This window comes from Myotis myotis, unplaced genomic scaffold (assembly GCF_014108235.1).
Source record: "Myotis myotis isolate mMyoMyo1 unplaced genomic scaffold, mMyoMyo1.p scaffold_m19_p_3, whole genome shotgun sequence".
Lineage (NCBI taxonomy): Eukaryota > Metazoa > Chordata > Mammalia > Chiroptera > Vespertilionidae > Myotis > Myotis myotis.
Window position 1 is genome coordinate 150,713,641 of NW_023416335.1, and position 25,342 is coordinate 150,738,982.

The 25,342-nt window shown below is 38.5% G+C and overlaps 1 protein-coding gene across 3 annotated transcripts in view; it reads right to left on the reverse strand.

The window, feature by feature from the left end:
- MSRB3 (methionine sulfoxide reductase B3) overlaps positions 1–25,342 on the reverse strand; it is a 186,955-nt gene that overhangs the window by 45,089 nt on the left and 116,524 nt on the right. For all 3 annotated transcript variants that reach the window (XM_036297359.1, XM_036297357.1, XM_036297358.1), the window contains one exon: positions 25,229–25,257. In XM_036297359.1, the coding sequence (XP_036153252.1) occupies positions 25,229–25,257 (29 nt within the window). The remainder of the gene's footprint in view (positions 1–25,228; positions 25,258–25,342) is intronic.

Consider the following 25,342-nt stretch of genomic DNA (forward strand, 5'->3'; position numbering starts at 1 on the left):
GGCTGGCAGGCAGGCGAGTGGTTGGGAGCCAGCAGTCCTGGATTGTAAGAGGGAAAAAGAAAAAATTATATATATATATACCTCTACCCATGAGCTTACCCCAAATTCCCCAGCCCTAGGCAACCACTAATCCTCTGTCTCCATAGATTTATCTATTCTGGATACTTCACATCAATGGAATCATGTAATATGTCCTCTTTTATTACTGCCTTTTTAAAAAACATAAATAATGCTTCCAATGTTCATCATATTGCAGCATGTATCAGTACTTCATTTATTTTTATGGCTGAGTAATATTCCATTAAATAAATATACCACCTTTTATTTATCCACTCCTAGTTGATGGACATTTGGATTGTTTCTATCTTTTGGCTATTATGAACAATACTACTCATAATATTTGTGTACAAATTTTCATGTGGACATATCAGACCCAAAAAAATCAATTCTAAAACCATTAACTGAGATAAGAGGGGATATTTTTAATAAAAAAGTAATAACTCGCCCTAGCTCATTTGGCTCAGTGGATAGAGTGTCAGCCTGCGGACTGAAGGGTCCCAGGTTCGATTCCAATAAAGGGCATATGCCTGGTTGCGGGCTCGATCTTCAGTAGGGCGTGCAGGAGGTGGCCAATCAATGATTCTCTCTCGTCATTGATGTTTCTATCTCTCTCTCCCTCTCCCTTTCTCTCTGAAATCAATAAAAAATATATTTTTTTAAATGCAACCTATTTCTGAATATTTTTTAAATAATAACTCAAAAACATACCCCTCATGAATTTTTATGCACTATAAAGCAGCAAACTATTAGAAATACAAAGAAATTTGGTAATCTTCAACTATTGTGGGTGGTGTTAATGCCCATCTTTCAAGAGAAAAATAAAGGTGAACAAAAATGAGGGAAGAATAAAAAGATATGAATAATATAACTGACGAACCTCACTGAATAAAAGAACTGCTTCTGTGCATTTACAAATTACAATTAGTTGCAGCAAGAAGGAGTTTGCAACAGAAGGAAAGGCGCACACAAGGCAGTGGTACAGAGAGTTCAAAATGTCAGCCAACCTTACAGGCCCTCAGCTGTAAGGCTGAGATTCATATTCTGTCTTTAAAAGTGAGGCTGACTTGAGAAAGTCACAGTTCTTGACAGGTTCCTGACGACCGAGGGAGAGAAACAAGGACCAAGGGAGAAGACATGAATTGGGGTAAACGTTTCTTAGGAATCTGGGTTGTATGAATTGAGACGAGATCAGAAAGAGACTCACCATAAATTCAACCTAAAGCTGAACTATAATATGTGGAATTAGAGCTAATTAAATCCATTCATTCTTTATTCGTTGATTCATTCTTTCATTCAAGCAAATATTCATTGAGTTCCTATTAGTCAAGCACTATGCTGGATGCAGAGGTATTGTGGTGACTAAAACAGACACCCACTATTTTTACCCTAGGTAATTTGCTTCTGATTCCAACCAGCAACTCTCTCCACTCTAGGTCCACATTAGAATCAGCAGAGAAGCTTTTACAATAATGCCAATGCCTGGGCCCCAACTGCAAAGATTTTGGGTTAGTCTAGGATAGGCCCAGGCACCACATTTTTAAAAAGATCCTCAAGTAACTCATATGTGAGACTAGTATTGAGGAAAACTGCTCTAAGTGAAATTGGTAACCAGAGCTGAGGTTGGACTCAGAGTGAGAGTAAATAACTCCAGGAATAGGTAATAGGACTACTGCAGCTGGAACATTAGACAGGCTTTGTAGAGCTTCATCATTCAAGAAACACTGCTTTTGAAGTCTTCAATTATCCCCCTCTCCCCTCCATCTGTAGATTCCTAAAATAGTCTCCCATTTTCTTTTAGCACCTGGCTCAAATTTTCTCTCTCTAATCCAACTTTTCATGATCCTATATAACTTTCACAATCATGTTGGTAACTCTTCCAGCACCCTGTCTTCATGCTTCCTCAATCTCCACAACTCCAAAAACATTCATTTTCAATCCTCTGTTGTTACTGACTGGCTTGGGCAAACCATGTACCTAATTATCTATAAAATCTGCTCAAAAGTCCAGGAGGAGCTTAAAGCTGGAGGAATCATTTTTGAAACAAAACAAAACAAAACAAAACAAAATGTAACATGAAATAGTGGAATGGGAAGTTGATTCTTGGCATCCCAACCGGAAGTTCTGAATAAAATTATTCACTGAAATTATTATGTCCCCTCAAGTACATTATAGATTAAACATGTTTGGTGAACTGGCCTTTAAATCCAATTTTTCTATTGTAAAATGTGTCCTACATTCAAAAACAATCAAGATACAAATGAGCTTTTAACAAAAAATCTATTCATTTCTTTGAGAATGTTCTGTGTATCATATTCTGGCCAGTGTTTGATATGACAGTATCACTTGTATAAATATAAGTTATGAGCAAAGGAAAGAGCCAGGGAATCCACACAGTAATTTTTAGTCTACATATGTAAAGTCACAAATTAAATGTTTTCAGCTAGAAACATATATCATGAACATTTCTATTTAACCAGCAGCTGCTTCTGGCCTCTGAACAGGAGCACCCTAACTTCACTAATCACTTTTTCTCTTTTTGGGGGGAAGGAGCCAACCCATGCTTACTTTTAACTAAATGATGTTTTTGGTTTTCAGTCTTAATAGGAGGTGAAATTATTATGGGACAACTATTAAGGGACAAATTATTATGGGACAACTGATGTGCACCTACTGCCTATTAGCTTGAGATGATCTGGTTCCTTTGTTCCCAGTTGGTCTTTCTTCTCCTTTAATGCTCCCACACATCTTCCATTGGTGAGTTCCTCTCCTCCCTCCTCTAATATCGTGTACAGGTCAACATATTCCCATCATTGTCAAACACTTGATGGGAAAATCACGTTTCCCATCCTTCTCATAATGTACTCCGATGTTTCATGAAAGTAAACCAAGGAATATAGGCCTAATCAATGGACATGGACAACGGGGGGGTGAGGGCATGAGCGGGGGGGGGGGGGGGGTAGAGGGTAACGTGGGGACAAGGACACATATGTAATATCTTAATCAATAAAAAATATATTAAAAAAAAAAAAAAGAAAGTAAACCAAGGAACAACTGAAACACACTGAAAGAGTATGGACATTTAAACACCATTTTTACAAAAATCTCTATTCTTTGGCCAGAGGTAGAGAAAGGGGAGGGAAGAATGTTAAAGTTATAATATACCTTTCATTTTCTCTGAGTGTATGTGCAATACATGCTTGTAAATCAGACTAGAATTTTACAGGAATGTATAAGGGAGATAATAAAATCACCTGTAATTTTATCACTCTGAAGTAACTACCATTAACATTGTGGTGTTTTTCCTTTTGGACTCTTTTCTATGTAGAAAGAGAGTGGTAACCTGTTTCTATTATTGGACATTTAGGCTATTTCCTTTTTTTTTTTTTTTTTTTTTTTTTTTTTTTTTTTTTTTTACTGTTAAATAATGCTTCCTGAACATTCTTTCCCATTAATCTCTAAATATTTTTTTTAAAAAAAATATATATTTTATTGATTTTTTACAAAGAGGAAGGGAGAGAGACAGAGAGCCAGAAACATCGATGAGAGAGAAACATCGATCAGCAGCCTCCTGCACATCTCCCACTGGGGATATGCCCGCAACCCAGGTACATGCCCTTGACCGGAATCGAACCTGGGACCCTTCAGTCCGCAGGCCGACGTTCTATCCACTGAGCCAAACCGGTTTCGGCAAATATTTTCTTTATAAAGTCTTCAAAGTGGAATTATTGGATTAAACAATTACCAAACTGCTTTTCAGGAAGATTGCATCGATTTATAGCCCCACTAGTAATATTCAAGATCTCTCCAAATCTATACTAATAATAGCTTAATGCTGTCACAACCTAAACAACCAGACTGAGGATCAGTCACCTCTCCATCCCTCCCCCGCGGCCCACAAGGCTGGTGGCAGGCGGGCAGGTGGGGCAAGGCGGGCACAGGGAGGTCGTTAGGCCTCTGGCCCAATGCTGGGCCAGAGGCCTAATGACCTTGCCACTGCCGCAGTGGCTGCGGATCAGGCCCAGAGAGAGGCCCGGAGAGAAAGGCAGGTCCTGATCAGCAGCCACCACAGCGGCTGGCGAGGCCCAGAGAAAGAGAGAGGCAGAGCCTGATCAGCAGCTGCTGCGGAGGCTGTGGATCAGGCCCAGAGATAGGCCTGGAGAGAGAGACAGCTTTCAGTGGAGCTGTTCTGGATTTCCCAGAAGAGCCAATGGCTGCTTAGGAGGCGGAGATTTTAACACTGACTGGCATAGAAACTGACCAATCAGAACCAATTCTGAGTGAACTGCAAGGAGCCAATGGCTGCCTAGGAGACAGAGCTTTTGATGCTGACTGGCATAGAAACTAACCAATCAGAACCTAATCTGGGTGAACTGTGAAGGCAGAACCTAAGGTGGGGGCTGAGGAGGGGTTTTAAGGGCAACAGCTGTTTGGTGTCAGGTGTAAAAAAGCGGTTCAATTTTTTAATAACCAGTTTGGCAGTATAGTGCATATGGCTGGCTATCAGTCCAGATAGAGATTATGTATTTTTGTCTGCCAAGAGCATCTCCTCCTGCTGAAAAAGGCTTCCCCCACCCTCCTTTTAAACAATCCTATCCTATATAATCTATCTATACTAATAAAAGGGTAATATGCTAATTAGACCGGGTTGACCAGCCATCTTCCGGACGTCCAACTTCCTTTCAGACAAAGCCATGGTGGTGGGGGCCAAGGCAGAGGCAGTTAGGGGTTATCAGGCTGGCAGGGGAGGGCAGTTGGGGATGATCAGGCCAGCAGGGGAAGGCAGTTGGGGGCAAAATCAGGCCTGCAGGGGAGGGCCGTCGGGAGCAACCAGGCCAGCAGGGGAAGGCCACTGGGGGTGACCAGGCCAGCAGGGAAGGGTCGTTGGAGGAGACCAGGCCGGCAGGGGAGGACAGTTAGGAGTGACCAGGCCAGCGGGGGTGGCAGTTGGGGGTGACCAGGCTGGTAGAGGGGGCAGTTGGGGGCGACCAGGCCAGTGGGGGGCATAGTTAGGGGCAACCAGGTGGGTAGGGGGCAGTTAGGGGCGACCAGGATGGCAGGGGAGAGCAGTTGGGAGCAATCAGGCCAGCAGGGGAGCAGTTAGGGGTGATCAGGCAGGCAGACAGAAGGTGGTTAAGGGCAATCAGGCAGGCAGGCAGGTGAGCGGTTAGGAGCCAGTGGTCCCAGATTCTGAGAGTGATGTCCAATTGGAGAGGGTGCAGGCTGGGCTGAGGAAACCCCCCATGTACGAATCTCGTGCACCGGGCCTCTAGTTCTTTAATAAACATCTTGTAGTTGATATAATTTGCATTTCTATGATTAATACTGAGGTTGAATTTTTGCAAATTATTTTTGGTCTTTAATGATTATTCTATTCTCCTTTGTCCTTTTTTACTAGGTTATTCCTATGAATAAGAAAAAGTAGAAACAGTGCACTGAAAACCTTAATTCCAATGGGAAGGAGAAAGAGAATTAGAAGAGAACAATGTTGAAGGAGTTATGTTTTATTGTTTGATTTTTTTTTTAAGATGAAATGATTTGAGCTCATCCTCAGACTATGGGGAAGAAGTAAGCAGAATCAAAGAGCTTCCGAACTCAGGAATTAGCGTAATAAGTGATGGACTAACATTCTATTGGAGCATAGTTGATGAGGTTACTAGAAGAAAGAGCATCTCTTCCTTCAATCAAGGAGGGAAGGAAGGAAGTGTTGGTAGAGATGTTTGCAGTTACAGGAGGGAAAAGCTGGATGAACTCAAGCTTTGTAGCCTCAAATTTCTCTATGAAATAGAAGGCAAGATTATGTCTGAGACAGAAAGGAATGGTAGAAGAAAAGGGGATTTGAGAAAAGTGATAAAGATGTAGAAGGACTGCAAAATAATGCCAAGAGGTGATCTGAAATTGAAAACCATAAATCTCTGACGGCAACTATTCCATAATTATGGTCTTTTCTTTAGAGAGCTACGCAGCCTTGGTGAAGGAGCTACAACCGCAAGCAGATGGTTGGGAATTTCCCAGGGAATTCCATATAAGGAAAACAAATCCAGAACCACAAAGATACTGGAAAAAATAACAAAATGGTCACCAGACTCTAGGATGTATGTGGAAGAAAGTAAAACAATGAGGGGCATAGTAGACTGAGAAGGAAAAAAAAGGGGGGCCAAGATATGAAGGTTGAAGCAACCCAGTTGGACTGTCCAGATGGTCACTGAAATTACCCATGAGGGTGGCAAGAACTAGAGAAGAAGACTAAAATCCTCAATAAATAAAGGGCATTACCAGGGAGTTAAGAAATCACAGCAATGATGAAAGGCAAAAAGTAGTTGAAAAAGATGGCAAACCTCAAAAGAGGAGTTCTTCCATGAGGAAGGGAAACTGAGGCTCTGAAGGAGGTATGAAGAGTTACTACGGACACTGCCTCTATGTGTGGGAGAACTGCAGTTACAGGATGGACCCTGGGAGAGAAACAAATCTCTAATCAGGGAAATGAAGGAAAGGGTTTTGAAGATACTTGAGGTTTAAAAATTGTATTTACAATAGAATAAGAGCAAAAATGGCTGCAAATCTGGTAAGAAAGAATCACGAATAATAAGCTATACAGGAATATAGGGGTAAGAGAGAGGAGTACCATAGGATAGTTAAGTACATTAGAGGGTGAGACTTCTGCAAAGCAGATTTTGCTAGAGACTCAACATAATGCCTATCAAATTTCCCATAACAAGAAAAACATTCAAGAATACATGGCCTCAGATGGGTCATTAACATCACTATTTACTAGGAGGAAGAAATCAACCCTTAAGTGCTCAGGACTTCATACCCAGGGTGGGAGAATAGAGGCTGTGTGATTGGTGCTAGTGCTCTTATTTTTTGCTCTTGATTTTAAAATAAAAAGGCTTTTCTTTTCTTTTGTAAAAATACCCATAGAAAAGGTTGCTCATTTCAGTTGAATTATGCAGGTGGACTTAGATAAATTAATGATTCATTTCTCAAAATTAATCTTATTTCAAAGTTATGTGGTAATACTGAAACATGGGGTCATCTTATAACATGGTGTAATCTGGGCAAAAAACATGGTGGAAGAGATAAGTGGGAGCTAAACTCAAGCTCCTGCTCCCCTCACTCCAGGCCTGTGTCCTGTGTACCTGCCTTGGCCCAGAGAAGTTATTCAGCTGCAGTGGGGAGGTCAGGTAGGGAGTACCTAATGCATTGGACCAAGGACAGAACCATTTTCTAATGGACACGGAGGCATTGTATGTATAAAATAGCAGAGAACCTTCCTAAACACACCAATAATGCAGAGGAATGTATTGTCAACCTGATTTTTTTAAATTTAAAAATAACTTGTTAAATATGTGAAGTATTTTCTTCACATAATCCCAAAGTAAACATCATAAAAGACTAACACCCTACAAATAAATTTATTTTTAATTTCTGTAAAAAAAAATTTAAACATCAAGCAATCAATTGGGAAAATAATGTGTTATCACTATTTTTTATCAGCAGCAGCATCACACTAATATGTACCAAGCACTTTGCTGAGTTCTTTATATATTTTTTATTTAGTCCTCACAACATTGAGGTAGGTATTCTAATTATAAATATTCTTGTTTTACAAATGAGGAAGTAGGCTCAGAGAGAGATGACATTACTTGCCCCAAAATATGCAGTGCTTAAAAGATAGGGCCAAGATCCAAATGACAGTGTCTGACTCAATTTGCTCTTACTCCTAACCTCACTAAAAAACAAACAAAAAAGTTAGTAACCAGTTCACAAACAAGAATTATAACTGATAAATAATACTTAGCAAGAAAATATTAAATAAGATTCTACTTCCCACCTATCAGACTGGTAAAGAAAATAATACTCAGAGTAGATGAAAAAAAAAAAAGCAAAACCTATATACAACTGGTGAGAATATAAATTGGTACATTTTTTCTAAAAGACTATTTCATCAAAAAACTCAGAAGTCTTAAAAATGTACAAACTTTTATTTATTCACATTGCCAAATTTTCTCCTTATTTCCCTTTGTTCAATGCTCTTTATTCTCAAACTACATTCTTTGCTATATCAAACTCACTCTCTGAATGCTTTTAAAGTAAGATACTGATGTTGTACTATAATCCTGTCATCCATTAACTCTGCAATAGCTTTACATAAATAAACCCATAAGTTGAAATAATGAGATAAGACTGAGAAATATCAGGAAATATAGTCTATATTAAAGGTACATATATCTGCATAACAGATAATTCTATTCCTTCCTTTACAACAAAACTGACATGAAAGGTTTTTGCCACATTAATCTTTGTGAACTAGAAAAACAAAGTGAAATCCTCTCATCTGTTGAATTGCTTTAACATGTTGTTAATTTAGCTAATTATCCAAAAATAGATAATGACATTTAAAAAGTGGTGCTATTTATACTCTAATTTGATCAAATATGATAATTTAATTTAAATATATACTTAAAAGCAAAACTCAAAATTATAAAAGCCAAATATAAGCTATAACATGAAAAAACATATACTTTATTGTTTCCATAATGTGTTTATTGATTTTTAGAGAGAGAGGAAGGGAGAGGGATAAAGAGATAGAAACATCAATGAGAGAGAACTATCATCCCGAAGGGCTGCCACCTCCTTCTAGAGATGTAACCCACAACCCATGTGCCCTGATCAGGAATCCAGCCTCAATCTCTTGATGCCTCTGTCTACACTCAAACACTGAGCCACACTGGCTGGGCAAAAATACCTTTATTTTCATACATTTAACCAAGTAGTGTATTTAATACGTGCCTACTCAATACTGTATATTTGTTGAACAGAAAGGTGTTTGTTAAGTATTTTGAAGTATAAATTTTTAACATATTTATATGATAACTAATGAATTCCCTTTTTTCCTCTCCAAGAGCATATTTTTAGTATATGAATTATAAACTAAATTCAAGTCATAGTTATAAAAAATAACTATTTCATAGTAGCATTTGAAAGAAAAATATAAAGTCCACCCTTAATGGATGCACACATGAAGATCTTAGAACCATGCAAGTTCTCCTCACAAATTCTTGCACTTGGAAAATAAATGGCATAATGGTGTGTGTCTTTTGCCTTAAATCCTTTTGATATCAAGAGACGTGTGAATAAATAATCTATGCATAAAGTAATTCACAACTGGCTATCTAGAACAGTTTCTAAAGGAATGCCTAAAGAAGAATACAACAAAATGAAAAATAGATCTAAGAATGATCAGGACATAAGAAACAGCAATCTACACTAATAGAAGAGAAAGATGCAAACTGATTGTACCTTCGCGATGCCCACCAGCCAATCAGAAGAGTATGCAAATTAACCCAACAAAGATGGCAGGTTAATTTGCATATGCAGGCATTCCGCACCGCCCCAGCCGCTCCAGGCCTGTGGGCAGCATGGGAAGGCGGAAAGGTGGCTCCGGCCTGAGCTAAGGCGGCGCCAGCAGCCAGGGGAAGAAAGGCCCATTCTTGCACGAGTCTTCGTGCATCAGGCCTTTAGTGAATAAATAATGAGGTAAAATTAAATAGTTAAGTCTAAATAGTTAACAATGTGGCTGAAACGCTTAATGCAATTCTCAGGAAATGAACTGTATCAGAGTAGAGGCATAATGAGAAGTATTACAAAAATTCCATATTGGAGGCAGCTTAAGGGCATAGGGCTCAGAGACAAATAAAAAGTACTAAAGTTCTAGTATTGGGAGAAGTGGAAAGAAGTTAGATTTTAATTAATTCCCAACATTAACAAAAAAATACAAGGTCAAATATGTTCCTTAAGTTAAATGGCAAACAGGTAAGAAATAGTATATTTAACTTACAACTTTTTTTAAAAGGGTAAAATTTTAATCAATCCAACCAAATGAGAGAAAAGAACAAGATCACAAAGGGAAAACAAGATGGCAGGAACAATACCAAATATATTATTCTTCATAATAAATGTAAGTAAGCAATTAAATATTAATTTATTTGGCCTCAGATGGGTTGGCTCAGTTGGATGGAACATCATCCCCTACACCAAAAGGTCGCAGGTTTGATTCCTGGTCAGGCACATACCTAGATTTGGGTTTGATCCCAGGTCAGGGGGCCTACAGAAGGCAACCCATTAATGTCTCTTTCTCACAATGATGTTTCTCTTTCTCTCTTTCTCTATCACACTCTCTCTCTCTTACCCATTAATGTTTCCCTCTCACATTGATGTTTCTCTTTCTCTCATTCTCTCTCTCTCTCTCTCTCTCTCTCTCTCTCTCTCTCTCTCTCTCTTTCTCTCTATCTGTATTTCTCTCTCTCCCTCCCTTTCTCCTTTCCTCTCTCTAAAATCAATAAACATATCCTTGGGTGAGGATTTATTTTATTCCATTTTTTGAGATTTCAAAATTAGATATAAATAAACTAACATACTCCTTTTTCCTGCATGAAACTATACATTTACCTACCTGGCTTTCTAGAATATTGTGCTATAAGGTATCTGACTAAAGACTAGCTTCAAATTTCTGTCAGAGATGAATCCCAGTTTTCATAAAATGATATGCCAGTGGTGATGGAAGTTAAGAAGCAATGAAACCGTGTGGAGGTGGCGGTGGAGTGATTCCCTTAAATAGAGACAATCAGAAAAATGTATCCAATTTTAAAGGGCTTTAATGCCAGTTCACATAATTTGCAACATATTTTGCTTTGGTCTTATCCATCCTCCTCCTCTCCCACCAAACAAAACTCAAATCATTATGCTTTCAAAGACAGACTGATGTGTTTGTTTAAGATGAATGTTATCTTTAGACAAAACAGACTTTCTTCCATTTGCCATTTTATGTAGTATTTACACATAACCTCAGTAAAGGAAAAAAATAAGGGATTAAAAAGACTTCCTCTAAGTAAATATGACAGAGACTGAATACACATCATTATCTCCGGATAAAAAAAAAAAGACAGAACAACTGGAATCAATGGGCAAAACTCCAACATTAATAGTTACACTTGCCACCTACATGTACAAATATAAAGCATTTATAGTTAAACTTTCTAAAATGGCCTATTTCCAAATGATGAAGACTGGCCTAGTTGTAAAGATAAATTTAAAAATTACGTACTGACTGAAGTGCTACTCTGTCTAATTGAAAAACAAAACAAAACAAAACAAAACAATAATCTTAGCTCTTTTCTGCTGAACCTAATATATATTAACTCTTTGAAGAATGTACTTAAGAATAGCACAAAAGCTATGTTTCAGTTAAAATTTGTTTTTAATTTATGCTGTTTTGGCTAAAAAGCAGGCACAATTTGATAAGGTAAAACACAACTTCAAGTGAAATATGAATGATATATATTTTCCTGTAATATTTTACTAGTTATAAATTTTAAAGTAGAAACTTAAGATAGCAGTCATTAAAAACAGAATGTGAAAATATTTTAGTCTTACTCAGTCATTAATCATGTCACTTTTACCAGATTGCCCTGCTAAATTATTCGAAACTAATTAAAACATTTCTAACCCATAGCTTTCCTGTTTCTGATAATGGTATATAAAACCATTCCATTGACTCTTAGTGAGAAAGGCATATAACATATAAAATACAAAAGCCTTGATTTTTCTGTTACCTAGTCCATGGCTTGTGTGGTGGCATCATATATATCAAGAGTCATATGAAATGAAAAAAAAATCTTTTTGGAAAAATTATGCTCAAAGAGAAATATTATTAAATCTAGCAGTAAGAATAAAGTATAAAAGTAAGTTCCTTGCAATCATTTTATAAATGTAAAACATGGTGTCTTTTAAATTTCTAATGTACAAATTTGAAGTATTTTCAAAGAATATAAAAGTTTAGTGGTAAACTGGTTACAAAATGAGAATTAATCTAATTACAGTGGGGCCTTGACTTATGAGTGTCCCGACTAATGAGTTTTTCGAGATACGAGCTGTCTCTCGGCCGATTTTTTGCTTTGAGTTGCGAGCTAAAATTCGGGTTACGAGCCAGCTTCAGATACCCCACTGCTAGTTAGCGCAGCAAACGTCACAGTGAACGCCACAACATCAGCCCAGCATCACGTGTCTCACTCATTCACTTTAAGCTTTGACATACGAGTAATTTGAGTTACAAGCTCTGTCACGGAACGAATTAAACTCGTAAGTCAAGGCCCCACTGTACTTTCAAACTGGGGAATTTCTAAAAGGCAATTTTCTTTTCTTTTTTAGTTATTGCCTTTTGAGAGAGAGAGAGAGCATAGATTTGTTTTTCCACTTATTTATGCATTCATTGATTGATTATTGTATGTGCTCTGACCCGGGCTAGAACTCACAACCTTGGCATATCAGGATGATGTTCAACCCAACTGAGCTACAAATTATTTTTAAAAATCATAAAAGATTATTTTCTTAAAAACTGGTTACAAAATGTAGATTAGAATTAACCATATGTGAGAATATAATTAAACTGTCTTTATTTTCCAAAAATCTATAGAAGCATATCTATTAATAATAAAAGCATAATATGCTAATTAGACCAAACAGCCAAACTACCTTCCAGACGACCTTCTGGACAAAGCCTGAGCTGAGTGGGCCGAGCCCCTTGCATGAATTTTGTGCATCAGGCCTCTAGTTAAGTAATAAATTTGGTTATTATTGAGCTGCATATATTTAAATTTAAAATAATTCTACTAATAATGCATCTTTGTTCATTTACACAATTTACTACTTTAGGGAAAAAAATTCACTTATTATCACTTTATTGTCACCCATACCACCAAGAAGTTTATGGGTACTAAAATATTGTTAACAGTAACTAGCTGTCAAATCAACAGTTCGACCAACTTATTAATTAAACTGACACTGGGATCTGTGATTATTTCTTCCTTGGTATGTGTAGACACATAGGCACAAGATAATCAAAAACCTCTCTTGGCCTTACTAACTGCAAAATAAACAGATAAGCAGCAGAGAGAGGTGACTATCTTTCAAGTTTATCATAATCGTGTAAGAATATCCTAAAAGTAATACATTTTTATGCAGAGAGTTATTTCTGTTAGATACTAAATTATTCTAAAACTAGAGGCCCAGTGCACAAAATTCATGCACGGGGGGGGGGGGGGTCGTCCCTCAGCCTGGCCTGCACCCACTCCAATCCAGGACCCCTCAGGGGATGTCTGACTGCCTCTTGCAATCCAGGACCGCTGGCTCCTAATCGCTCGCCTGCCTGCCTGCCGCCTGCCTGATCGCCCCTAACCCCTCTGCCTGCCTGCGTGATCACCCCTAACTGCTCCCCTACCAGCCTGATCGCCCCTAACTGCTCCCCTAATGGCCTGATTGCCCCTAACCGCCTCTGCCTCACCCTGCACCTGGGACCCAGGATTCCCTCCTCCGGCTGGTTGCAGACACCCGGGACCTGGGCTTCCTCCCTCTGGCCAGCCACAGGCACCCAGGGCCAGGGCCAGCTTCGCTCAGGCCAGACACAGCCACAGGGGACCATGGGGCATGCAGCTTGTCCCTCTCCCAGGCTGCAGGCACAGGCACAGCCACTGGCACTGGCACCCAGGATCATGGGGTGGGTGGCTTGTCCCTTTCCCTGGCCACAGCCTGGCTGGTCCCCATTCCTCTCTCCCCAGTGTGTAGTGTCTGAGCCATTACGGCGTGATGGTGTGAGGGTGTGACAATCATTTGCATATTAGCACTTTATTATATAGGACTAGAGACCTGGTGCACAAAATTTGTGCGTGGAGGGGGAGGATGGGGAGAGAGTCCCTCAGCCCGGCCCACGCCCTCTCACAATCTGGGACGACTCACTCCTAACTGCCCGCCTGCTCGCTCCTTACCACTTGGCTCACCGCTCCTTAGTGCTGCTGTGGAGGTGGGAGAGGCTCCCGCCACTGCTGCTGCACTCGCCAGCCATAAGCCTAGCTTCTGGCTGAGCGGCACTCCCTCTGTGGGGGTGCACTAACCACCAGGGGCAGCTCCTGCGTTGAGCGTCTGCCCTCTGGTGGTCAGTGTGCGTAATAGGGACAGGTCATTACGGCTGTTCCACTGTAATGGTCACTGGGCTTTTATATATATAGACTAGAGGCCCAGTGCACAAAAATTTGTGCACTCAGGGGGGAGGAGGGGTCCCTCAGCCCGGCCTGTGCCCTCTCGCAGTCTGGGACCCCTCGGGAGATAACAACCTGCTGGCTTAGGCCTGCTCCCGAGTGCTGAGCCATTGAAAATCATATTTTTCATCATAAGCAAATACACTGGCATTCTAGTTTCATCCATCTGTCTTTTGGTTTGTTAATATGGGTCCCTCCCTGAGAGATACTGAAACAGCTAGGTTTCTGACTCTGAAAGTTTAAGACCAGATAGTGGAACAAAGAAAAGTCACCAAAGCAATTAATGCTATCTTTTGAGGCCTGCCAGAAACTTTATCAATAGCTTAATGGCCACATTGTAGTCATATATAAATCTGTATTATACTTTGTATTTTCAAGGCATGTTTATAATCATATTATTATGTTAAGTTTGAGTGGAAAACATTATAACTTTTACTATATAACAGTTATTTAATACTAGAGGCCTGGTGCACGAAATTCATTCATGGGTAGGGTCCCTAGGCCTGGCCAGCAATCAGGGCTGATCAGGGCCTTCCGGCTGCCAGCCGGGGCCTTCCTTCATTCCACGCCATCCCCTGGTGGTCAGAGCACGTAATAGTGGGTGATCGAACACCCAGTTGAACTCCCAAGGGGACACTTTGCATATTAGCCTTTTAGATAGATAGATAGATAGATAGATAGATAGATAGATAGATAGATAGATAGATAGATAGATAGATAGTAATTATAGAAAAATAAAAGGCTAACAATAGAAAAATTAAAATAAAAACAAATTTGCTCATTGAAAGAAATGTCTTATGATCTAATAAAAAGGACATAATGTTTGCAACTTAGAAATGTGAAGTCCAATGCCAGATTGGCCATTTACAAGATATGTGGCCTTAAGTGAGTCTCTTAGCCTTTTCCATCTCAGTTCCTTTCTATCTCAGTTCCTGGTAAAAATAACCCTGTGTACCTTAATAAGTTTTTTGTGAGTCTCAAACTTAGTAAGATTCATTAAAGCACTTTTTAAACAATAAAGCATTATACAAATATTTTCATCACTATATATCCATTAATATCATCTCTGAAGTTAGGGTACCAAAAATGTGATTATAAAGGAACTGGACTCCACTTTAAAAATATAATCACTCTAATTTTGTAAATATTTTTACTAAATAATTGATCTAAGCACATGGTATTTTAATGTTGTAGAATCAATTATTGGCTCCTATTCTTTTCCCCTCCCTACCTTTATATTCTTTACCATGAGATTCAGCAGTTCTTTCCTTTACTCTGAGCTTGGCCCTGGCACTTGCTTGGCCAATGGGATGCTAGCAGACCAGACCTGATGCAAAGACAGACTTGCAGAGTTGGACTTACACTTTTCCCTTTTATCATCAATGACAAGACTCACAGAGCAGACCTGGACCCAACCTGGGACCAGCCTATGTCAGCCAACTCCCAACCAACCCATAGACATGTGTACATGAATAAATTATTATTGTTTTAACTAACCACTTTTTTTTTATTTGAGAGGGAGGGAGGGGAGAGAGAAAGAAAGAGAGAGAGAGAGATGGATTTGTTGTACCACTTATTTATGCATTCATTGGTTGATTCTTTTATGTGCCTGACAGGGGATCAAACCCACAACCTTGGCATATCAGGATGATGCTCTTACCAGCTGAGCTACCAAGCAAGGGCTAAGTCATCGTTTTTTGTAATAATCACTGATAGGCTTGGTGATTACATAGAATATAACCTATACCTATAAAAGCCTAAGCGACCATTATGACCGAACAACCGGACGACCAGCTGATAGCTATGACACACACTGACCACCAATGCAGGAGCTGTCCCCTGGCGGTCAGTGCGCTCCAACAACCAACCTCCCGTAGTCTCTCAGCCAACCTCCTGAGGTCCCTCCCCGCTGCCCCACCCTGCTGCCAGTCAGCCCCAATCAGCCTTGATCGCCCACCAGGCCAAGAGACCCCACCCGTGCACGAATTCATGCACTGGGCCTCTAGTATACTATATTTGTATGATCCTTAAAGAACCATCTTCAGGTTAGATAACATAATCCCTAGCCATTAATTTTATCATTTATCCAACAATAATCAATGAGTAGCAATATTTTCCAGGGAGTATTCTAGGTCCTGAGTTAGTCAGGTTATGTAACATTTGCTGCCATAATAAACATGGCACAATCTCAGTGGCTTATTACAATAAAGGTTTATTTCTCTCTCTATAAAACCCAAATAAGGTATTCTTTGATGAAGGGCTCTCTGGAGTGGATCTCTTCCAAGTATGACTCAGGATCCAGACTTCTTCCATACTTTGATGCCATCACGTTCAATGTGTACCTCTAATGTAAACTCAGAAGATGAAGAGAAATGTGGGGAAGTGCATTGGATACTTAATCCCATTCACCCAGAAATGACATAAACGCCACTGGGAGATTTCGTTATATGTCCTCTCAGAGATGCAAAAAGGTTGGAAATTATAATCCCTGGCCACTAGCCACTTCCCAACAACTCTATACTATGAAAAGGGAGAATAAATCTGTGTTCATTAGTTAAGCATTTCTATCACAATTGGGGAGTAGAACAGACCAAGATTCCCAAACTCATGGAATTCTTATTTATTGACTATTTATAATCAGATACCAAAATTATAAAGATGAGCAAGACATAGTTCTTCCCTTCAAGAAACTCACAGACTTGGAAAGAAAGAAGAAATCCACACAAATAATTATAGTGGGTGATAAATGCCATAAAAAGCAGTAAGGGCACATTCTTTGACCGCCAAACAATGAAACTAAAAATTAGAGAAAAGTAGAAAAATTTGGACACTTTCCTAAATAATCATATATTCAAAAGAAAATCAAAACTGCAACTATTTAAAATATAATACTAGATTCAGCTAAAGATTTAATGAAAAAAAAGTCATAGCTTTAAATGTTCTAATTCTAAATTTAAAAGGAAAAAATACAAATGTAAGTATATTACATAATGGTGTATATGAAATCCAAGAAAACTAATTGAAAATTATTAGAAGTAAGGAGAAACTTCATTTAAATCTATCTGACCCAAAACCTCTGCACTTAGCCACCATGCCTTGCTGCTTCCTGGTCTTTAAGTTAGTTTATGAAAAGAGATGAAGGGCTTTGTTCCCGCTACTTTTTTCTACACAATCCAGTAAGATTGTTATCGAAAAGGTTGCCTGATTTTTCAGGCCAACCTTTAATAGGATCCAGTAAAATAATAAGTGAATGAATGAATGTGAAGAAGAGAACAGTATTCGAAAACATTTGCTATTCTTCAAAGTTAATCTCTTTTAATGATAATGAAATGTGAACTGTCACTCCTTATTAAAAGGTATAGAAAAACTACACACTAATCATTAGCATTATTAAGCCATTCTCTTAAAAGTTGAAGGAAAACAAGTGATATGGTTTGAATAAAGTAAAGAAAGGTGAATTTGTCAAAATCTAAAATATATTAGCCTATGTTCAAATATCAAGATTTAATTCACCATCTGGATCTAAATTTAACCTTGTTAGCCCTTCTCAGCTAAAAATGCTAAGAAACCCAGTGAATTTATATAATGGACCAACTAGCTGTAAAATTCCATGAGAGAAGAAATTTATCTACCCTGTTCACAGCTATAATCACTGCATCTGGCAAATAGTATTCCTTAATAAATACATGTTGAATTAATGAATAGTCATTTCAGTTAGTGAATGATGCCCAAAGATTTCAATATTCTCATAAAGATTTATATTTACTTGTTCTTCTATGTTATGAGGCCTCCACAATTAAATTTAAAATGACAGCATTGATTTGCAGCAATTAACAAGTGTTGTCAACATGTTCTCACACTTAATAAGATCTGAAAATGTTCTCCTTATAAACATTTCTTGAGAAAGGTTAATATGTTAGATAGATTGTCTCATTTACTTATAAACTTTCAAAACTCTAGTTTGTACTACATTCAAATTCCTTGCTTCCCTTCCACTTCGTGACCAGCATTATCAGCCTACTTTATTTGACACTACCCTTATGCTTTTGCCTCAAGCTTTAACTGATTATATTCTTTGATTTCCTTACCCTAGTGTAGATTCCTTTTTAACTGCAGATCTTAAAAGCGACATTGGCTGCTTTTTGTTCCTTGGAGGTTTTTTTCCCCTTCAGGATAATTACATTCTGTTGTGTCTTTTATTATGGTGTCTTTTAGGATCTTCTAACCTTGTACACTCTTGGGCTCTATTTAATAGTGAACTCCCTCCTCCACTCTCCACACTAAACCATGCTCATTAGGTTTCTTAATCCTCCATAATTTGCTCTCATGAAATTTTATACCTTCCCGTTGGTATGTTCTATGAATCCATTTCCTTAGCATACCTACTGCAAGCAGCCCAGAATCAACAGCACTAAACAAGCTTATTCACCAGCCAACATGACCCTATTCTGTACTATGCGTATGTCCACCACATACTCTGTAAAGTCATGTTGGCTCGGGGCAGGGGTGGGGGGGAATCTTTGTTTTGAATGTTTATGGACCATGAAACTATACCATTTAACTTGGTATTTCATTTTCTCATCCAAACATTGCCTGAGAAGGTTGGGACCACAGAATGAGACACTGGGTTAACCTGAATATACAGTTATAGACTCCAGCTTTTTCTTGGTCAGAAAGCTATTCTATTTTAACGGAACAGAAATAACAATATCCTGATGTTATGTAGTGACTAGTAAATTCCAACTATATCTTTTGTCTCACACTCAGAATTCAGAAGAGAAAAACATCTTTTTTCAGTTATTCTGCAAGAGCTCTGCTTTTCCAAATGGGTTGTTTTTCAAAGACATATGCATGTTCTTGAAATCTGACTACACAGCCGACGCTGGTCATTTCAGCAGCTCGTCCTCTGCTTTCTCTTCCATTCTACTCATCACTAGCACCTCTGCTGATGGGGATTTTTTTTGTTTTTAACTTCCTAGGGACTTCAGTTAAATTATTTTTTTAAAAAAACACACATACACAAAAAACTTGTTAGTGAACTGGAAGAGTTAATGAAATTTCCAAAGGTGCATAGCTTCTTCAAGCAAAGTTTGCACTTCAACCCTGGGCAAGTTAACTTGTGATCCTCCCCAACCAAATGACAGAAAGCAAAGCCAGTAAGTTCTTTATTTAATTGGTTTGCATCCACACACTGACCTCCACGGCTCTGTTTACATAGCGTATCATGCAATATGCGCCACAGTTCTCTGCTGCTTTCAAAAGCATGTTTCTCCTGAGATTTGATATATGGCTTTCATGTTTAATCACTACATTAAACTCAATGCTCTGCTTCCTCCAGCATCAACTCACTTCCCTTCTTGGGAGGTGGAGAAAGAGGACAGCTTCTTGCTACTTCTGAACATAAAAGGAAGTCTGTTTTATTCTATTAGTAAAATCTCCAAATACACACACTCGTAGGCAAGCAACATTAATACATCAACTGGGAAACAGTATTAAAATGGGAACCTTTTAAAAACTCCTTTAAAATGATTGCTCTCAACTGGCGAAGCTGAAATCTTTAGACACGAATGAGTTATACTAAACCAACAGAAATGGAGTTCAATCAGTATATAACTCAGGATACAGAGGACACAGCTAGATGGCAGCTAAAATTTAAATCAAATTAATCAAGGATAGAACATTCATTGGGTTCTCAAGACAGAAAACCTCTGCCTTTTGGTTGAGGCTTTCTTAAACTTCACCACAAATAGAACTTTCCTCTATTTATTTGTTTGTTTATTAAATATTTTTATTGATTTTTTTTTTAGAGCGAGAAAGGAAGAAAGAAACATTGATGTGAGAGCAAAACATTGATCGGCATCCCATGCACCAAAAGGTTGCTGGTTCAATTTCTGGGCAGGGCCCAGAAATTGAACCAGCAACCTTTCAATGCATGCAATGCCACCCAACCGAGACACACCAGCCAGAGCAAACTTTCATCTCTCGGCGGTTCTCAACCTGTGGGTCGCGAACAATGAAAATACATCCTGCATATCAGATATTTACATTACTATTCATAACAATAGCAAAATTAGTTATGAAGTAGCAACAAAAATAATTTTATGGCTGGGGGTCACCACAACACGAGGAACTGTATTAAAGGGTCGCAGCATTAGGAAGGTTGAGAACAACTGCCTGAATGTGTACATGGTAATACCACAATCCTTCCATAAGAATTTGTACGTGACCCAAATTTGAGATAGATAAAAACCTCAAAAAATGAACAGGTCTCTTTCAGTAAATGAAGACAATCTAAAATTTCCAGGTTTTAAAAATAACATGAAATGTATGTATTTTACCTTAAAATATTTCAAGCAAAAAAAAAGGAAAGAAAAGAAAAAAGATAAGTGAAACAAATACGGCAAATTATTAAAAACTAGAGGCCTGGTGCACGAAAATTCATACACTCGGGGGAGGGAGGTGTCCTTCAGTCAGGACTGTGACCTCTCGCAGTCCAGGAGCCCTTGGAGGATGTCCGAAGACAGCTTAGGCCTGTTCCCCTCCCCCTGGGAGCAAGCCTAAACCATCAGTGGGACATTCTTAGCCCTGCAGGAGAGGCTCCCGCCACCACCACTGTGCTTGCGAGCCATCAGCCCAGCTTGTGGCTAAGTAGCGCTCCCCCTGTTGGAGTGCAATGACCACCAAGGGGCAACTCTGGCCCCGCACCTCCATCACCCCTCCACTGCTGCAGGTCGCTGTTGCCCCCCGATCACTGTCCCCTCCCTTTGCCCGCTGGCACTCACTTTGGCTGGCCTGGTGCCGCCCACTCTCGGGCCCCGCCCCCCCACCGACCAGTCATTCCATTGTTCAGTCAATTTGCATATTAGGCTTTTATTATATAGGATAGTAAAATCTTGATGAGGGATATATACGTGCTTATTATACTATGCCATGGCTACTTTTATATATAATTCATATTCTTCATTATAAAATTTTTTGAAACTTAAAAAAAATTATCTATGGGTTGCTTTTGAAGAAAAAAAGGACACAATTTTAATACGAAAAATTTAAATCATTCTCTAGGTTGACCATTTTGGTATATAGTCAACAACTGACATTTTTCATCAGGTGTTGACAATGAAAACTTTCCTTCCTTCCTCTTGAATCTGACTCCACAGCCTGAAACTCATTTACACAAACTTCAAATGTGCAGTAAGCTCTGCATAAGTTGGATTCTTTACTTGAGAAGAAAAAAGGTTATGTGTGTGTGTGTATAATTTTACTTTGAAATACTTTATGGCTAGTCATTGACCATAGTATTTGTTTTTAAGGGATTTTTTTCCTTAGTAAGATGGCATATTCCTTCATTTAAAAATCTTTGTCAAGAACACTGTTACAGCTGTATAGAACATTAAACAGAGTTAGTTTACTTTCTGTATTTGATGAACAATAGAGAATCTGAACCTATTAAAGTCAGACATTTAATTGTTCCAATATGCTACCTTATTTCTAACCAAAATTTGCATGATATAGAATGCCAAAGACTGCATTTCTAATTTTCTTTGTCATGATTCCCTCATTTGATAGTAAGCTAAAAGAGTTTATAAGAAAAAAATTATCGTTTCTTAATTTGAAACCATCTAAATTCTTTCCAAAATGTATTTAAAATCCAAATTAAAAAAACACACACGCACACAAATAAACTTTTAATCAGTATTTCCCATAAGATTTTTCAGAGTACAGGACTTTATAAGTTTTCAAAGACATGCAGATGTTGTCCATGATAGACAGTTAAAAAAAAGTAGGACTTGAAAAAATAAGACTCATGAACAAAATCTTTGGTCACAAGAGTGAAAGATGTGTGTCTGTACAGATGTTATAACTATTTTCAGAATAAATACCAACCTTCACTACCAGAATTTAGCAGCACACTTAAATGTGGATTTGAAAATTTAACATAAATTTTCTGACTTTGACAATAGCTGCCTAATATTTCAGTTTTGTACACCATTTCCAGGTTTTACCTTCAAAATGAACCTGGTGGACTTTTTCATTTTTAATAGCTATATTCAGGATCCTGGAGCTTAAAACCTGTTTCTGACTTAATATTTAGGGAATTAAATCAGATTATAACACCCAGTGGGTTCTTAAAAAAATTTTTGGTAACTGATTGGCAATGATAAAGACATGCAGTTTTATGTAAAAATTCATTCTTCGTCAATTTTATTCATTTATTTTTATTATACTTAAAGATTTTATTTTTTAAATATATTTTTATTGGTTTTATAGAGGAAGGGAGAGGGAGAGAGAGATAGAAACATCAATGATGACAGAGAATCAGTGATCAGCTGTCTCCTGCACAGCAGCCCCTATTGGGGATTGAGCCCACAACCGGGCATGTGCCCTGACTGGGAATGAAATCGTGACCTCCTGGTTCATAGGTCAGTGCTCAACCATGGAGACACACTAGCCAGGCTTAAAGATTTTAACTAGTAAAAATGACAAAGATTTTTCACCTTATTTTGAATCACCTCTTATAAATCAATAAAAAAGTAAAATAGTTGATATAACCCACTGGGCCTTTAATCTCCTCATAGTCAATACTATAAACCAGAAATGCTTATTTTATACTATCAATGTCACACGTGACTCAAAAGCCCAAGAACACACAGATGGAAAGATTTCTGGAATCATAGTTATCAAATTGGGTGAAATTGTGAACTCAAATGTCCAGACTTCATACTTAAAAGAGTCTCACCAAATTGGGGATTTTACAATAAAAGGAAGAATGAGCTTTTGAAAAAAATGAGTATGTTGGCTCCTTGTAACCACTATCTCACACACACACACACACACACACACACACACACACACACACACACAGTGGCCAGATTATTATGACCACCTGACTTGTAAGCAAATTAGCCGTACACTGCATCGTATGGGATATGGAAGCCGAAGGCCTGTTTGAACACCTTTGCTCTCTGCAGTTACCAAGATCAAATGTCTCCAATTCGCACAGGAACACAAGGATTGATTGGACAGTCGAGCATTGGAAAAAAGTCATGTGGTCCGATGAATCACGTTTCCAGTTGCATCATGCAGATGGCAGAGTGAGAATTTGGCGGAAACGGCATGAAAGCATGCACCCCACATGAATGAGTACAACCCTTAAAGCTGGTGGGGGCAGTGTTATGGTTTGGGGCATGTTTTCCCGGCATGATTTGGACCCTTGAATTCATGTGGAACAACGTCTGAATAGCACGACATACCTAAGTATCGTTGCTGATCAAGTTCATCCTATCATGTTGATGGCGTATCCCAATGGAGATGGCTTCTTCCAACAAGACAATGCGCCATGCCACAGTGCTCCTATTGTGCAGGAGTGGTTTCAAGAACATGAGGGAGCCCTAACCGGTTTGGCTCAGTGGATAGAGCATCAGCCTGTGGACTGAAGGGTCCTGGGTTTGATTCCTATCAAGGGCATGTGCCTTGGTTGCGGGGACATCCCCAGTAGGGGGTGTGCAGGAGGCAGCTGATTGATGTTTCTAACACTCTATCCCTCTCCCTTCCTCTCTGTAAAAAATCAATAAAATATATATAAAAAAAAGAACATGAGGGAGACTTTACCTTGCTTAGGTGGCCCCCACAATCACCAGATCTCAATCCAATTGAGCATTTGTGGGACGAAGTTAAAAGAGCCATCAGGCAGCTGGTTCCACAACCATCAAATCTCACAGAACTGGACAGTGCTATTCTTCAGGCATGGTGTCAGATTCCTCACATCACCTTTCAACATCTCATGGAGTCAATGCCAAGAAGAATCGCTGCATTATTGAAGGCAAAAGGTGGCCCAACAAAGTACTGATGGGGTGGTCATAATAATCTGGCCACTCAGTGTGTGTATATGTGTGTGTGTGTGTGTGTGTGTGTGTGTGTATATATATATATATAGAGAGAGAGAGAGAGATAGATATATAGATATATAGATATATAGATATATAGATATATAGATATATAGATATATAGATATATATCCAACATTAAAAGGCTGTTAAATCGCGTTGTTTAACCATATCTTCAGAAAAGAATCACTTCTACTGTTGTGGTAAACAACCTGCTTCCCTATTTATAATGGTCTGGCTCTCTAGCAACTTGAGCACGAAATTATAGGTAATTTGCCTACAAATGTCAGGTGGTCATAATAATCTGGCCACTCAGTGTATATGGTTTCTTTGTGGACATAATAAACAAAAACCTTTATTTTAAAAAAGTAGGAATGTTACTTTTATTTAATAAGTTACATATTTCTGTGCAAATTATTTCTCCTGGAATAGAAAGTTAATGTTTATTTATCCATTAACAGTTCACGAAAGAACATAATTCCCTTGCACCATACATGAAGCCATTTTTGTGCTTTAATTGTAAACATCATCAGAAACTCCAAGGCTCACAGACCTCAGCAAGTGACATAGAGACACAGTCAAACATAAGGATTATATGGCTACATTTGTGCTTAATAAGAAGATAACACCCAATAATGAGGCTGGTATGCCACTGTTTGTGAGAATATAAATTTTGTTTTGATAGATACAAAATAATGGCTTAAGGTGACCTTAGTTTTCCACTATCCCCCCCCCCCCAAGAAAACAAATAAAAAATAAATAATAAGTCATAGACAAATATCTATTTCTATTGGCTAAAACTCTTTATAGTTTACTGGGTTAGATGTAAATATTACCCACATTTGATAACAAGACACTTGCAGAGAATCTTCAAACTATTCAGGATGCTTTGTTCACTGGGAAACTAACTGTGTTTTGAGCAATGATTTTGCACAGCCCCCACTTCTGCTTTTAAAATAAAACTGCAGATAGAAAGCATTAATGCTTCTTGCAGAACTATCAAGAATCCCATAGTGAACATCTCAAGTGAGGATTCCAAGCAGCTCAGAGCCCTGCTTTGAGGTGGGGTTCATGTTTTGAAAAGAGACTGCCTCGTCTGTTTAAAATCAAAATGGTTCTTGATCTGATGAATTACTCCTCAGAGAATAATGTAAATAAAATATACTCAGAATAACATTATTAATGTAAACATACCTGAACCAGAGTCAAATTTGGTTTCTGACCTGCAAAGGGAAAGACATTTTTTACAATATAAAAATCGCTTATTAAAGAATAACTGTTATTTTATGGGGAGGGCAAGGGGTAGAT